The following is a 12,352-nucleotide window of genomic DNA, read 5'->3' as shown; positions in this document are numbered from 1 at the left end:
GGGTCAACCATACTAAATCTACGTGGTACGTGTCTGCTGACTTCAGTAATTTGTCTCAGAGGGTGTGTTCTGCAATTTTATTTTCCGGTGTTTTCCTTCTGGAATATCTCTGGAAAAGTATTTTATTTTAAATGAGAAAGTGGGTCAGACCTTTCTTGGCAGAAAATAAGTCTGATTTGGTTCAACGGTTTGACAAGAGATTGTGAGGTTGTGCGGGAGATGTTGGCCACAAATAGAAAGAACTAAATCTGTAGCTCCAAGTCGTGCTGGAAATCACTTCCGATCACGGGCCGACAACAGACGTTTGTTCTTACATGTTCAGCTGTATAAAAGCAATGAAATTAACACTTCAGTCTCCCCAAGCCCCTTGGAATATGTCACATGCGAAAAGATACCTCTGGGTGACGGAGAATCTCGGATAAATGACATTCCTTCAGAAAAGTCTCTTCAGTAAATGCCCCAAAATAGACAATAACAACATAACAATATTCTCGTAGCTCAAGTGCTTTAGACACTTTGCTTTCAAAACAGTACAACAAAAGCCTAATTGAATGGACAGTTGATAAAGCATTACAAAATTTATATAAGGTGGTCTTTTTCCCAATCTTTTGAATTGGGAAATATGGAGGAGTGGATAGTGGAGGGGGAGGGGAGAGGGGGGAGGGTGGGGGGTGGCGGGGGGAGGCTTAGGGTGAATGTGGTGAGTGAATGATACAGTGCTCAGTCCCGCATGGGGTTTGCGCCCCTTGGGGTCGTGTTTCTTGGGATTTTTCCGACATCAAGGCCCCAGGTGGCCGACGACCGGACAGGACCGTCTGCTGAGCTGGATTCATGAGACTCTCTGGTCTCGGGTCAGCAAGGACGCAGGGATGCAAGTCCCTGGACCCAGGGGGCGGGGGCCCTGGGTGCCCAGCTGCTGGAGCCGAGGTCGTGGGTTGGAAGTGTGTACATTAAAAGCGGATTGGAAGGATTTACTTTAATATTTACAGTCGGCCAGAAATCACATTGTTGCACTGACCTGTATATAATGAAAAGATTTAGCTGTAATCTAAAAGTTTGTAACCTGGCACAGGTTTCCAGAGCCTGGGAGCAAATCCAAAGCTTTGGGGGTTCTCTGCCCGCCCCCCCAGTCCTGCTTCTGTCGGTCTCCCCTGTGGGGTGACGCTCTGGGGCGCCTGTCCCCAGCTCGGTGCCAGCCCTGGGTGTCCCCGGCACAGGCCCCTCCCGGGCCGCTCTGGGGCAGGGGTTGGGGGCAGCAGGGTGTTCTGTGCCTTATTTTGGGGAGAGAGAGCCTGTTTCCGCTCAGCAAGCAAACTGAGCGTCTGCCCCGAGCGTGAAGGCAAAGGGCTTACTTGGAGCTGAAATATTTTTAGGCGAAGGCAGAGGAGGGCGGCCTTCGAGGCCGTGTGCGACTTTCTCCTCAGCTTAGCGCGGTGCCAGCGCCCCGGTGACGGTGACGCGGGACCCACCGCCCTCGGAGAAGACAAGCCCCTTCCTCCCGCCCCAGAGCCGGGGGTGGGCGGGGCTTCTGCGCTGTCATTCGAGGGGCAGAGCAGACGGTCTCTTGCCCAGAGTTTGCTTTTTCCTGCCCGTGCTCAGGCGGAAACGCCGACCGCCGGCTGGATGCTGTCGCCCGCAAGCGGAGAGCCGTCCCGCCGCCGTCTGGGGTCCGCGCGCCGCGTGGGGGCCTCCAATCAGCGCCGCACCCGGCGGCGTAGGGGGACGGGGATTACTGGAGACATCACGTGGGCAAAGCCGATTCCTGGGGACAGAGATGTGACCGGACTCCCGACAAGAAAAGAATGAGGCTGCATTTCCAAATTCCTGGCTGTCCCCAGGGCACCGCCCCTGCCCGCAGCCCCCCCCCCCCAACAAAACCAGGGAACCCAGGTGGGGCTCCTGATGCGGCTGGGCCGGACCGAGGGGTTCGTTTGTATCCAGATCAAAACGTTCGGGCGATTTGGTCACAAAGCAGTCACGCGGCTGGAGAGACCGGCAGGTGTGTCTGTTGCCAGCAGGGGCAACAGCTCGGGACCTGGAGGGTTTAGATCCCCGACGTTGTGGAGGTCCGACTGGACTTTATAAATTCTCAGGGGAGCTTCCCCTGGGTCAGCGTCAGGGCTGAGCTGGGAGCACGTCTGGTGAGCCTGCGGGTTTTCGTTCACCCCGGGGAGCCCTGGCCTCGCGGGGGGTGCTTGTTGGGACCGCCCTGGGAAGACCCTCGGCCCGCAGCCTCACCCCCGCCTGCCTGGGGGCCCAGGAGCTCCGACTTGAGGGTCACTGCCGAACCCCTGGGCGGGAGGGCGGTCTGGCCCAGCTTGCCTCCGGGTTCCTGACCCCTCCCCGTCGGCATCGGACAATTCCTTTGCTTTCAAGAAAGATCTGTGATGTATTTTCTGCATTTTCTTTCAACTTGGTCACCTAATTATTTTCTTCGGAGGGTCCTTAGGGCGCCGGATCTGCCAGGCACGAGAACCAGAAGTCCCCACGGCGCTCCGCGTCCGTGTCCCTTTGGCATGGATCTGTCTTAGCCAGAGCCGCCTGCAAAACAGACCGAAGCAAGGATGTGCTAATTGGGAAGTATGAATTCAGGGCAGTGAGAGCGGGGGACAGGGACGCGGGAGGGGGGATGTGCTCCATGCAGGGGGAGCCTCGCCGAGCCAGCAGTGACCCAGCAGTGGCCCAGCTCGCTCCCCTGCATGGAGGACTTCTCAGCACAGGTGTCTGGAGAGGGTGGCCCCGGGGCCCACGGGGGCCGAGGTGTCTGCATGGCCCCCTCCTGCGCCCGTGGAGGTCTGCTGCCCTGCCCTGCATTCCCGCCTCTTCACAGCCCCTGCGGACACCACGCCCTCCGTGCCGTGGAACAGGGTCACGCTCAGGTCCTGCAGTGGTGGGGGGGCAGGCGCTGGTCTGTCTGTCTGTCTGCTCCCAGGCGGCTGCGGTGGGGCAGGGGCAGCGCTGTCCAGGCTGGGCGTCGGGCCGAGCCACACGGCTGGAGAAGGGCCGATACAGGACTGCAGACTCCCGGGCCACACCTGAGGGGCCGAGGGGGCAGTGCGGCTGCAGGTCATTGATTTCTGGGTGACACTGGAGTCTCATGTTCCCAACCTTCTTGACCCCACTGCTCTGGAAATCCTCAGCCCCTCCCCCCAGGCCTGGCCCAGCTCCGCCCGGGCTGAAGCCTCCTGCCGCTAAGGGTGCAGGTCATGGGGGAGGAGGGGTGACGGGCTCTGACCCTGGGGGGCTGTGGGGCCCCAGCCTTCAGGCTGCGATCTGGTGGGTTGCGCAGCTCAGGGGAGGCCGTGGCGGCAGTGGGCAGTGGTCCCCAGGCCAGCATTATCTGTGCCCCCGTGCTTTCCAGACCCCCTCTGACACCCAGTCCTCCCAGGGCGGAGACCCAAGCTGCACAAGGCACGCCCTCCAAACACCCTCGGCCCCTCCTTCCCTGCCCGTGGGGACATCCCGGAGACCCTCGGAGTCCTGCAGCCAGCCTCTGGGGCGAGCTGTGGGCTCGAACTCTGTGAGTAGGGACCCCATGGGCGCCCACACACTGTGCTCGCCGGCCGCGGCTCGGACTCACACTTGACCCCAGAACCAGCCTCCGCGGTGTGAGCTTGGGCAGCACGGCCAGGCCCCGGGAGGTCCCTGTCCAGCATGACCTCTGGGTGTGGGTGAGGGGGCCGAGGGGGCCGATGGAGGCACAGAAACTGGGGCGTCCGCCGCCGACCCCCAGGGCAGGGTCGGGGTGTCCCCGCGCCTGCCTGGCCGCCAGCGGGTGAGGGAGCTGCAGGCACTCATGGCCGGGGATCTTCTTCCAACGGGAACTTGTGGTTTGTGGGCCTGGATGTGCAGCCGCGTCCTGATGGAGGGGACAGGGCGGACAGGACGCGGATGTCCCCTGCGCCACGGTAACTGCGAGGTGGCGGCGTTTCTGCCTCTGCTTCTCCGGGGCCAGTGCTGCGCTCTGCTCTCCTGAGGCCTCTGCGCAGGGCGCGGGGTGCGGGGCCCCGGGGGTCACGGCCATGGCAGTCCCTGTCCTTCCGGCCGCAAGCGGCTTTGCCGGGACCCTCCCGCTCCGAGCGGAGAGTAAGCCGGTGCCGCGGACGTGGTGTCGCCTCACCGCGATGTCACCGCGGCCGGAGAGGCCACAGCGGGCTCCCGAGTACCCGCTCCCGACGCCCCCTCGTCCCTGCTTCACCCCAGTGCCGCCCGCAGCCTTGTGAGTCGACTTCTCGGCGTCGCTGGTCTGCTCAGAAGCGCATCTCCGCACCGCACGGTTGGTGGGAGGCCCTTATACACAGAGACAACGGTTTGGTCACCGTCTTCCGGGCACTTTCACTCAGGGGAGACATTTTCTTTCTTTAAAAAATTTTTTTTGTTTAATATTTGTTTTTTATTTTTGAGAGAGACAGAGCATGAGCAGGGGATGGTCAGAGAGAGAGGGAGACACAGAATTGGAAGCAGCTCCAGGCTCCGAGCGGTCAGCACAGAGCCTGATGCGGGGCCCGAACCCACAAACCGCGAGATCATGGCCTGAGCCGGAGCCAGACACCCACCTGACCGAGCCCCCCGGCGCCCTGGCTGAGACATTTTCTCACGTGCGGGACCCTCACGGCAGGATCGCTGGGCCAGACCACACCCACAGTCACTGCCTTTGCGTCAGCGAAATGGGTGGTCACGACACATTGCTAAGTACTGTTTGCAGAGAGCTGTGTCCCGGCCGCTTCCGGAGAATCAGGAGTTTCAGGCCGTCCGGAGGTTTGTAGAGCAGCGCCCCCCGCCCCGCCCCCGGTCCCCGCGGTGCAGACAACTGACCCAGAGACCAAAGCTCTGGTCTCTTTGAGTGGAACCTGTTGGGGTTCACTGGGCCTCGGGGACATGAGGACGGCTTTCCGGAAAGCCCCGAGCCTCGTCCTTGTGGGTGGGAATGTTGGTGGCACTAGGGTGCGAGCCTCCGGAGGCTGTCACCTCGGCCGGGACCCCAGGAGACCCCGTGGGAAGCCACGGCGTGGGTGCGCGTGTCCCTTGGTGTTCTGAGCCGCGGGAGGGCGGCTCGTGGGGACACCTTGCTCCTCCCCCAGGCGCAGAGGCTCACGGGCCGGCGTCCCCACCGCCGACCTCTGAGCGGCGGGCCTCCCTGCCTCGCTCCCCTCAGGACCCCTGGCTTCACAGAGGGGGTCTGCCCTGACGCGCTGCCTGCACAGACCCCACGCGTGTCTCCTCGCCACTCGCCCGGGGTTCACGACAGCCCGGACCGGGAGCAGCGGACCGGAGCCACGCTTCTCTCACGGGCTCTGACCTTGGGCGTTCCTCATGTTTCCCCAGCGCAGCCTTGTGTCCGGAAGAGTTTTCAAAGCTGTTTGCTGGGTATTTTCGGGCTCTGGAAGCCCACTGCTGGCAAGACCCCAGCCCCACCCTTCAGAGCCGCGCGCTCCGTCTGCAGCCCAGCCCGCCCCGGCCACGGCACCCCACGGGGAGGGCCGTGAGCACCCGCCCGCACGCCCTGCGCCCAGGCTCTTTTATAACACCTTTGTCCCCGAGGACTCGGGGTCCTTCTCTGACATTCTCATGTCACTGTGGCCACCCATAGGCTTGCTTCTTCGTCCTGGACGCGCCCAGAAGCTGAGGGCCCGGGGGTCAGGCAGGGTCCCTCCTGCCCCGGGCAGTCCAGCCGGCGGTTCCATCACCTGCTCGCTGGGGCTGGTCAGGAGCGAGGAGGGCGCCGGCCCTGCATCCGGCCGGCGCTCACCGCATCCTCCAGAGGCGCCGGCGGGCATGCTGGGGGGAGGGCCTGGGTCCTGCTGGTTCCGGGACAGGCGCCCATGGCTCTGCAGCACCTGTGGGCGCGTCCACCACGCGCACGGCCGCACGCGGCAGCCCACGGCCCAGCCGTGAGGACAGTGGCCCCGGCGGACAAGAAGCGGCCCCAGTTTATCCTGAAACGGCCTTTTAATAGAGACAGGACGTGTGGCTGGTGACAGGCTGTTTCCTGCGGCAGCCAGCCTCCGTCTGGTAGCTAACGTGGCGGCGAGGGGGCAGATGGCTCTGAGAGGGAGAGGACACGGGTCACGCCCAACTCCCCAGGACGCGAGTCTGAACACCCTCCCCGCTCCAGCGGGGCCCCAGGGCAGGGGGAGGGGCACGGAGACCCCGGCGTGGGCTCCGGACACAGACGCAGTGCATCCTCCTCCTGGGTGGTCACGAACGTGGCTCCGGGAACCGGGGTCTAGGGTCTGCATGCGGCTCTCGCTGCCCCCTGAGGGCAGGCTGGCCGGCGGCCCAGGGGCCGAATCTGTCCATGTGGCCACAGGGCCGGGAGGGCGCACCTAGGGATGCGCTGCTGCCCATGTTGGGAGGGCCCCCGAGAAGGTTCTGGGCCTCAGGGCAGAAGCCACTGACCTGCCCAGTGGGCTGCCACACGTCACCACAACCTCAGGGATGTTTATCTCCAGGTCAGGTGCAGTGAGCTGGAGCCTTGACTCGTGGTCTCTTGGAGGGCCGGGGACAGTCACCAGGCTCATGCTGCTCGGCTCCAGGACCAGACGCAAGGCCACCTACGCCCCATGCCAGCGCCCCAGTGAGGGCCCGCTCCGGGCCTGGCCGGGTTTCCACGGAGGGGCCGGGCCTCCACGGAGGGGCTGGGCCTCCACAGAGGGGCCGGGCCTCAGGGGCTGCAGGCTGGTCACTGGCCTCTCATGTCCGTGCAGGGAGAGCGGGACCCCACTGGGCTCGCTGCTGATCTCCTGGGCCACGAGACCCCACCCTGGGGACGGTGTCCTACCCACTGGGCCACTGAGCACTGGAATAACGGCTTGTGCGTGTCCCCGTCAGGAGGTTGGGGCTCAACCATGCACTTTGTGTTTATCAAAGGTAAACATGCCGGGCTCTGGTTAAGTGGTCAGGACAGACGCGGGCAGGGGAAGTGCCCCAACGGGGAGGGGACTCAGTGGGGCCTGAACTGTGCTTCCACTTAACGGGAGCCGCTGGGACAGCGGGCGAATGGCACGAAGGTGGAGGGCCGGGTCCCGTGCACAGCGCTCTGGGTGGTAATGGGTCTGATGGATGCTGGGCCTCCCTCCGCGGCTGGAGCTGGGCAGCGTGGGCAGGCGTGGGCAGGTGTGGACCGTGTGGACAGGCGCGGGCAGGCGTGGACTTGTGGACAGGCGCGGGCAGGCATGGACAGGTGTGGACCGTGTGGACAGGCGTGAGCAGGTGTGGACTGTGTGGACAGGTGTGGGCAGGTGTGGACCGTGTGGACAGGTGTGGGCAGGCGTGGACTTGTGGACAGGCGCGGGCAGGCATGGACAGGTGTGGACTGTGTGGACAGGTGTGGGCAGGTGTGGACCGTGTGGACAGGTGTGGGCAGGTGTGGACTTGTGGACAGGCGCGGGCAGGCGTGGACAGGTGTGGACCGTGTGGACAGGCGTGGGCAGGCGTGGAGAGGTGTGGACCGTGTGGACAGGCGTGGGCAGGCGTGGACAGATGTGTGCAGGACAACACTCCGTGCACCCACTTTACACTTGGGAACAGAGGCCTGACATGAGTGTGGGTTCGGGACTTTCTCCCAAAGCAGGCTGGGAGGAGCCCCAAGTGTGGGGGAGCCTCTGCCACTTTCCTTCACCCCAACATTATGTGCTGGGCCCCCTAGAAAAGGTCAAGTCCATCCTTTCCAAAGGACAGTGTCCATCTCCCTGGCCGGCGGGGTCCTCCTCCCAAGGGTCCCGGGTTTGCCTCTGGGGTCTGCAAAGGAGGGGTGTGGGGGGTGAGGAGGGGCGAGGAGGGGCACGGACCCTCCTGGACCCCAGGTGTCAGGACCACCCTCTGAGATGTGGGCTTTCTATAAGAAACTTGGCTTTCGTGAGGTCGGGAGGCCAGGCAACCTGGACGCTTCAGCAGCGGGTGCTCAGGGCAGATCTGGGGCCCCGGGGGAGGCGCCCAGGACCCGCTTCCAGCACGGTGGACGGAACCCTGCAGGACGCCAGCCCCGTGTGGCTCCGTGCTGTGACTTGTGCTGGGAGCGCCCTGTCGAGCCCTGACCGTCCGGTTCCTGGCGGCCGTGTCTCCCTCTCCTGTTAGATTCCGTGCCTGGCGGCCACTCAGGCTGGACCGCCGTGTCCCCGGACAGGTGTCGGTGAAGTGCCCCTGGCCGCAGCTTGGTGGCGCTCCTGCGCAGGTAGGACAGGGCACCCCCACCTGGGCTGCAGGGTCCCCCAGGGAGGTTGTGTGCATGGTCTAGGGTGGGTGGCTCCTGCGTGTTGTCTCAAACTGGAGAATGTGACAGGTGAAAACTGCCCCCAAAATATCGGGTCCCAACCCCGGGAACATGCGAACGTGAACTTACAAGGAAATGGGTCTCTGCAGGTGGAAGTCACGGATATAGAGGGGGCTTCTCCAGGGCCCTGAGTGCCCCCTCGGGGCCCTGCCACGAGGGAAGGGGTGGGGGACGGCTGCAGGGGAGGAGCTGGTGGCCAGAGGTGCCCACGATGGGGCCGCCAGCCCAAGGTCCGAGGCTCCAGAGGCTGCCGGGTCTGAAGATGGCGGCTGGCGGAGACCTGCCCGCTGCCCAGAGGCCAGGCCTCTGCTCCTGTGGGCACATGGCCCTCGGGCCCCCACCCTGCAGCGTCCCCGGGGCCAGTGCTCACCCCAGGACACGGTGAGGAAACTGCCTCTGGGCGCCAGCACTGATGTGGGGAGGAGGGAGCACCGCCATTCCCAGGGGACCCAGCAGATGCCGGAGACAGGGGTTCTGGAGGGTTCTGGCCGCTCCCCTCTCCGGCCAGGGCAGGGACAGCGGGGGCGGCAGCGGTGGCCTCGTGGGAGCCGGGGGAGACTCTCCGCGCACAGTGGGCTTTGCTCTGTGGTCTGAGACGTGCTCCCTGCCGTTGGAACGAGGTCCCTGGAGGCCGGACCAGCGGGCAGGGCGGCCGGGCCGAAGGGCGGAGCGTCTGCAGACAGAGCCCCAGGCTGGCCCGCTGTGAGCCGGGAAGGACTTTCACCCCATCGTGGGCCGCGGAGCTGGCATGGCCGGCCACGGGGTCCCAAGTAGGAGAGGAGGTGGGCGGGGCCCAGAGGCTCAGAGGACAGAGTGGCTGTCCACACCCCTGGGGACACCCTCGGCCAGCTCAGCAGGTCATCGCGGCAGCGTGGACGCGGGTGGACACGAGGTGGAGCCCAGGAGGGAAAGCGGATTTGTCTTCTGTCTCCTCATGGGCGGGGGGGCTGGCAGCTTCTGAGAACTCGGGGCGAGCCGAGGGCAGCTGGCAGGGGCGGGAGGCAGGCAGGGGGAGGCCCCGATAAGCTAGAAGAAGAGAGGCAGGCTGCAGGTCTCTGCAGGGGTGCAGGGCAGGTCCCCGAGAGCAAGGGAAGCTGGTGGGCTCTGACTGCCTAAGGCCTGAGCTGCGGGTGGGAGGCGGGCGGGCAGGAGGTCCTGGGAGGTGCAGGGGGCCCGTCACCACGTGGGTGTCCGGGGGTGGGGTGGGGATGGGCCCCTTGGCCTCACAGTGGACCCCACATCCCCCCCCTTCTTCCAGAGTGACTTCTGTGGCTCTGTGGTGCCTGGAAGCTTCTGGTCTCAGGGCTGGGTGGGAGGCCACACCGGCCCAGACCCCCAGGCCCAGCAGCCTCTCCAAGTGCCTCTCCCCACCGGAGACGGCCAGCACCCAGCGTGGGGAGGGGCTGCTGGGGTCCCCACCCCATCGCTCCCATGACCCCCAGGGCCTGGGGCCCTGCACGTGAGCGAGGCGAGCACTCTCTTCCTCCTGCCAGTCCGGGGCAGAGAGCCCCGTCTTGTTCCTACCCACAAAGCTGTGCGGGAGTGGGGCCGGTGGTACGCCGGTCTCCCTTGTTGGCGGGAAGAAGCGGGACTCAGACCCACGGAGGGGGCAGCCCCACGCCCTCCTGAGCCGCCGAGGGGCCCGTTCCGAGCCCCGAAGCCCTGTCCGGCCCAGCGCACCCCCGAGGGCACCGCGGTCACAGCCCCTGGCGTCCAGGCACAGCGCGTGGGGGGCACCCGGGGTGGCAGGTGCCCAGGACGCACCTGCATCACCGCCCCCCAAACGGCTCACAAACCACCAGGGCTCCGGGGAAACAAACACTAAGTCATCATTTAACAGAAGACTGGGTCCTGTCACCTTCGGCCCCAAGGACAGGTCACCTGCTGAAGCCTGGGCTCCGAGGGCAGGAAAACTGATGATCGCAAGATTGTCCCTGCCACCACGCCCCTCCGCAGGGGACTGGACTCAGAGGCTCATTTCACGGGCGCTGTTGCCAGCGGCCATCTGTGCCTGGCACCCACCGCCTGCCCTGCGGAGCCGTGCCCGTGTGCCACCCCCCGAACCGAGCTGCCCTTCCGGGGGCACCACCAGGACTTGCGGAGGCGCCGCAGAGCTGTCCCTCCTCCAAGTGGGAGCCGGCCACACCTGCCACCGTCGGCCGGCATGCCAGTGTGGCCAGACGCATGGCTCCCGCAGAGCTGACCAGCGGGGCGCTCCCCTGGGGACGGGGCAGGGGCAGCTCCAGGCGTAGGGCAGGTGGCTCTGCCCAGGGGCAGCCTCCGTGGGCCCTGCACCGTCTCGCCCCCCACACCTGGCTTGCCCCGTGTTGCGTGCCTGCCTGGCCCCTCCACTCTGGACCCCCTCACCCCCACCCCGGAAGCGCTCCAGCGTCCTTCCAGCGGGGGGACCCGGGGAGTCCGACCCGCCCTGGCAGCCGCGCTTCACCTGGGACCCCGTCTCTAGGCCGTTCACCCCTTTCTTTCCTCAGACCCTCCAGCGGCTCCTGCAGCCGCTCCCCCTACTCGGGGCCCCATGAGACTCTCATCCACCCCAATGGCTCCTCCTCCCCCGTCCTGGGCCCCCTGCCAGAGCCCTTCCGGCACACGGGCACGGTGCCCTGCCTGCAGCGCCACCTCCCCTCCCCGGGCTGGGCCTCCGCGAACGCAGACCCAGGACAGTCTCCTCGGTGCCCGGCCGCAGCCGGTCCAGGGGACGGAGGGGAGAGCACGCTCCCCCCGGGCCGGCCACACGGTCCCCGAGTGAGACTGCACGACAGAGCTCTTCCCTTAAAACGGAGAGTGGCGGGCACAGTCAGGACTGTGGGCGCAGCGCTCACCCGGGAGAGGACTCAGGGCTGTGAGAAAGGCACCGTTTGTAGGATCGCGCTTTTCTAGAAAACATATTTTATGAATTGTATTTGGATGTACAAATGCGAGAAGAATAAATACTTCATCGTTTGACCCCAGCGCACGTTCGGGGGGGGGGGTTGCGGGCTCGGGGCTTCGGGCCGCGGCCTGGGCAGGCCACCCGGGGCTCCCGGCCAGAGACGACGTGGCGGCCACGCTGAAGGCCCAGCAAGGGTTTCTGTGCGGCGTGTCCCCTTCTGAGGCCGCAGCGACCACAGTGCTCCACGTCCCTGGGCCCATCGCGCCCCGCGGGTGTCACCCCCACACGCTCCCGGGCGGCCGGAGGCCCCTCTCCGCGGGAACCTGACAAACCACTGGAGCCTTCGGAGGAAACTTGCAGCGCTCCGAGCGGGGACGACAGGCCTCAGGCCTCACGTCCCCCTGCTCGCAGGTGGCCTCCCGTGGTGAAAGGGCAGACTGGGACCAGCGGGCTAAAACCACACCAGGCCCAAAGGCACAGCCACCCGGGGCCCTGGGACGCGAGCTGCCCGAGGCCACATCTGCACCACCCGCTGCTGGACGTCCCTCTGGACCCGGGAAACGAGACCCCACCTTCCCGTCCCGAGGGCCTCGCTGGCAGCGGACACCAGTGTCATGCCCGTCCGCAGCGCCGGCAACGGCAGCACCTGCCCCCAGGTGGCCAACGGAGGGAAGGGACACGGAGATGGACACAGGCCGTGGCTCACGTGGCTGCGGGCTGCGCCCGTGACCTGGGAAAGTGCTGGTCTGGCAGCCTGGCCGGTCTGCCGGGCAGGAGCTGCCCTGAGGCCCACGTGGTCAGAGGGAGGCCGAGCGGCCGCGTGGCAGAGTCGGGACGCGGGGCCCGGGTGCCGGCTCAGTAGGCGACCCTCCAGTGCGTGGGCTGCTCGCACGCCTCCTCCCGGTCCCCGCAGAACCGGTTGTACGTCGTCCGGGGGTCGAAGCCTAGAATCTCCCTCTCCTCGTGGATCCGGAAAGAGAACGTGGAGACCGAGGTTCCGATGAAGAACCTGGCGGACAGCAGAGGTCACGGGAGCCGCCCCGGGTCACTGCCCCCCAGGGGCCGCGGGCCGGGGGGTCCCGCGGGCGGCCTCGAGTCCCCGTGGGGTTCTGGCTGCTGCGGCGGGGGCTCCGGGCCTGGACCTTGGGGTAGAGAGGGGAGCCCGGCCCGCACCCTGTGGGCACAGCGGCCCA

At 65.8% G+C, this 12,352-nt stretch overlaps 2 protein-coding genes across 2 annotated transcripts in view; both read right to left on the bottom strand.

The window, feature by feature from the left end:
- Nucleotides 1-4,471: 4,471 nt before the first annotated feature.
- On the bottom strand, nt 4,472-11,419 carry LOC115292527. Its single transcript, XM_029940599.1, has 5 exons — nt 11,245-11,419; nt 10,796-11,058; nt 10,419-10,491; nt 8,342-9,203; nt 4,472-7,740 (listed from the first exon to the last, which is right to left on the bottom strand). Exons 1-5 carry the CDS (start codon nt 11,417-11,419, stop codon nt 7,629-7,631), a joined length of 1,485 nt encoding a protein of 494 aa, XP_029796459.1. The 3' UTR covers nt 4,472-7,628.
- Nucleotides 11,156-12,352, bottom strand: part of POFUT2 (protein O-fucosyltransferase 2) — a 6,917-nt gene continuing 5,720 nt past the window's right edge. The window contains exon 7 of the mRNA XM_029940597.1: nt 11,156-12,184. Within this exon, the coding sequence (XP_029796457.1) occupies nt 12,015-12,184 (170 nt within the window). The 3' untranslated portion in view covers nt 11,156-12,014. The remainder of the gene's footprint in view (nt 12,185-12,352) is intronic.

This window comes from Suricata suricatta, chromosome 5, assembly GCF_006229205.1.
Source record: "Suricata suricatta isolate VVHF042 chromosome 5, meerkat_22Aug2017_6uvM2_HiC, whole genome shotgun sequence".
In the NCBI taxonomy this organism is placed as follows: domain Eukaryota; kingdom Metazoa; phylum Chordata; class Mammalia; order Carnivora; family Herpestidae; genus Suricata; species Suricata suricatta.
Note: the sequence above shows the minus strand (reverse complement) of the source record. Positions and strands in the feature narration are given on the sequence as shown.

What these genes read in the sequence shown, in the direction of transcription:
- LOC115292527 (XM_029940599.1), bottom strand. Translation starts at nt 11,419, where the DNA reads ATGGGCCCAGGGACGTGGAGCACTGTGGTCGCTGCGGCCTCAGAAGGG. An exon ending in AGAGTCTCATGGGGCCCCGA is followed by an intron (nt 10,492 to 10,795) that starts GTAGGGGGAGCG and finishes CCCCGTCCCCAG; the next exon opens with GGGAGCGCCCCGCTGGTCAG. An exon ending in CTGCAGAGACCCATTTCCTT is followed by an intron (nt 7,741 to 8,341) that starts GTAAGTTCACGT and finishes CCTCCTTTGCAG; the next exon opens with ACCCCAGAGGCAAACCCGGG.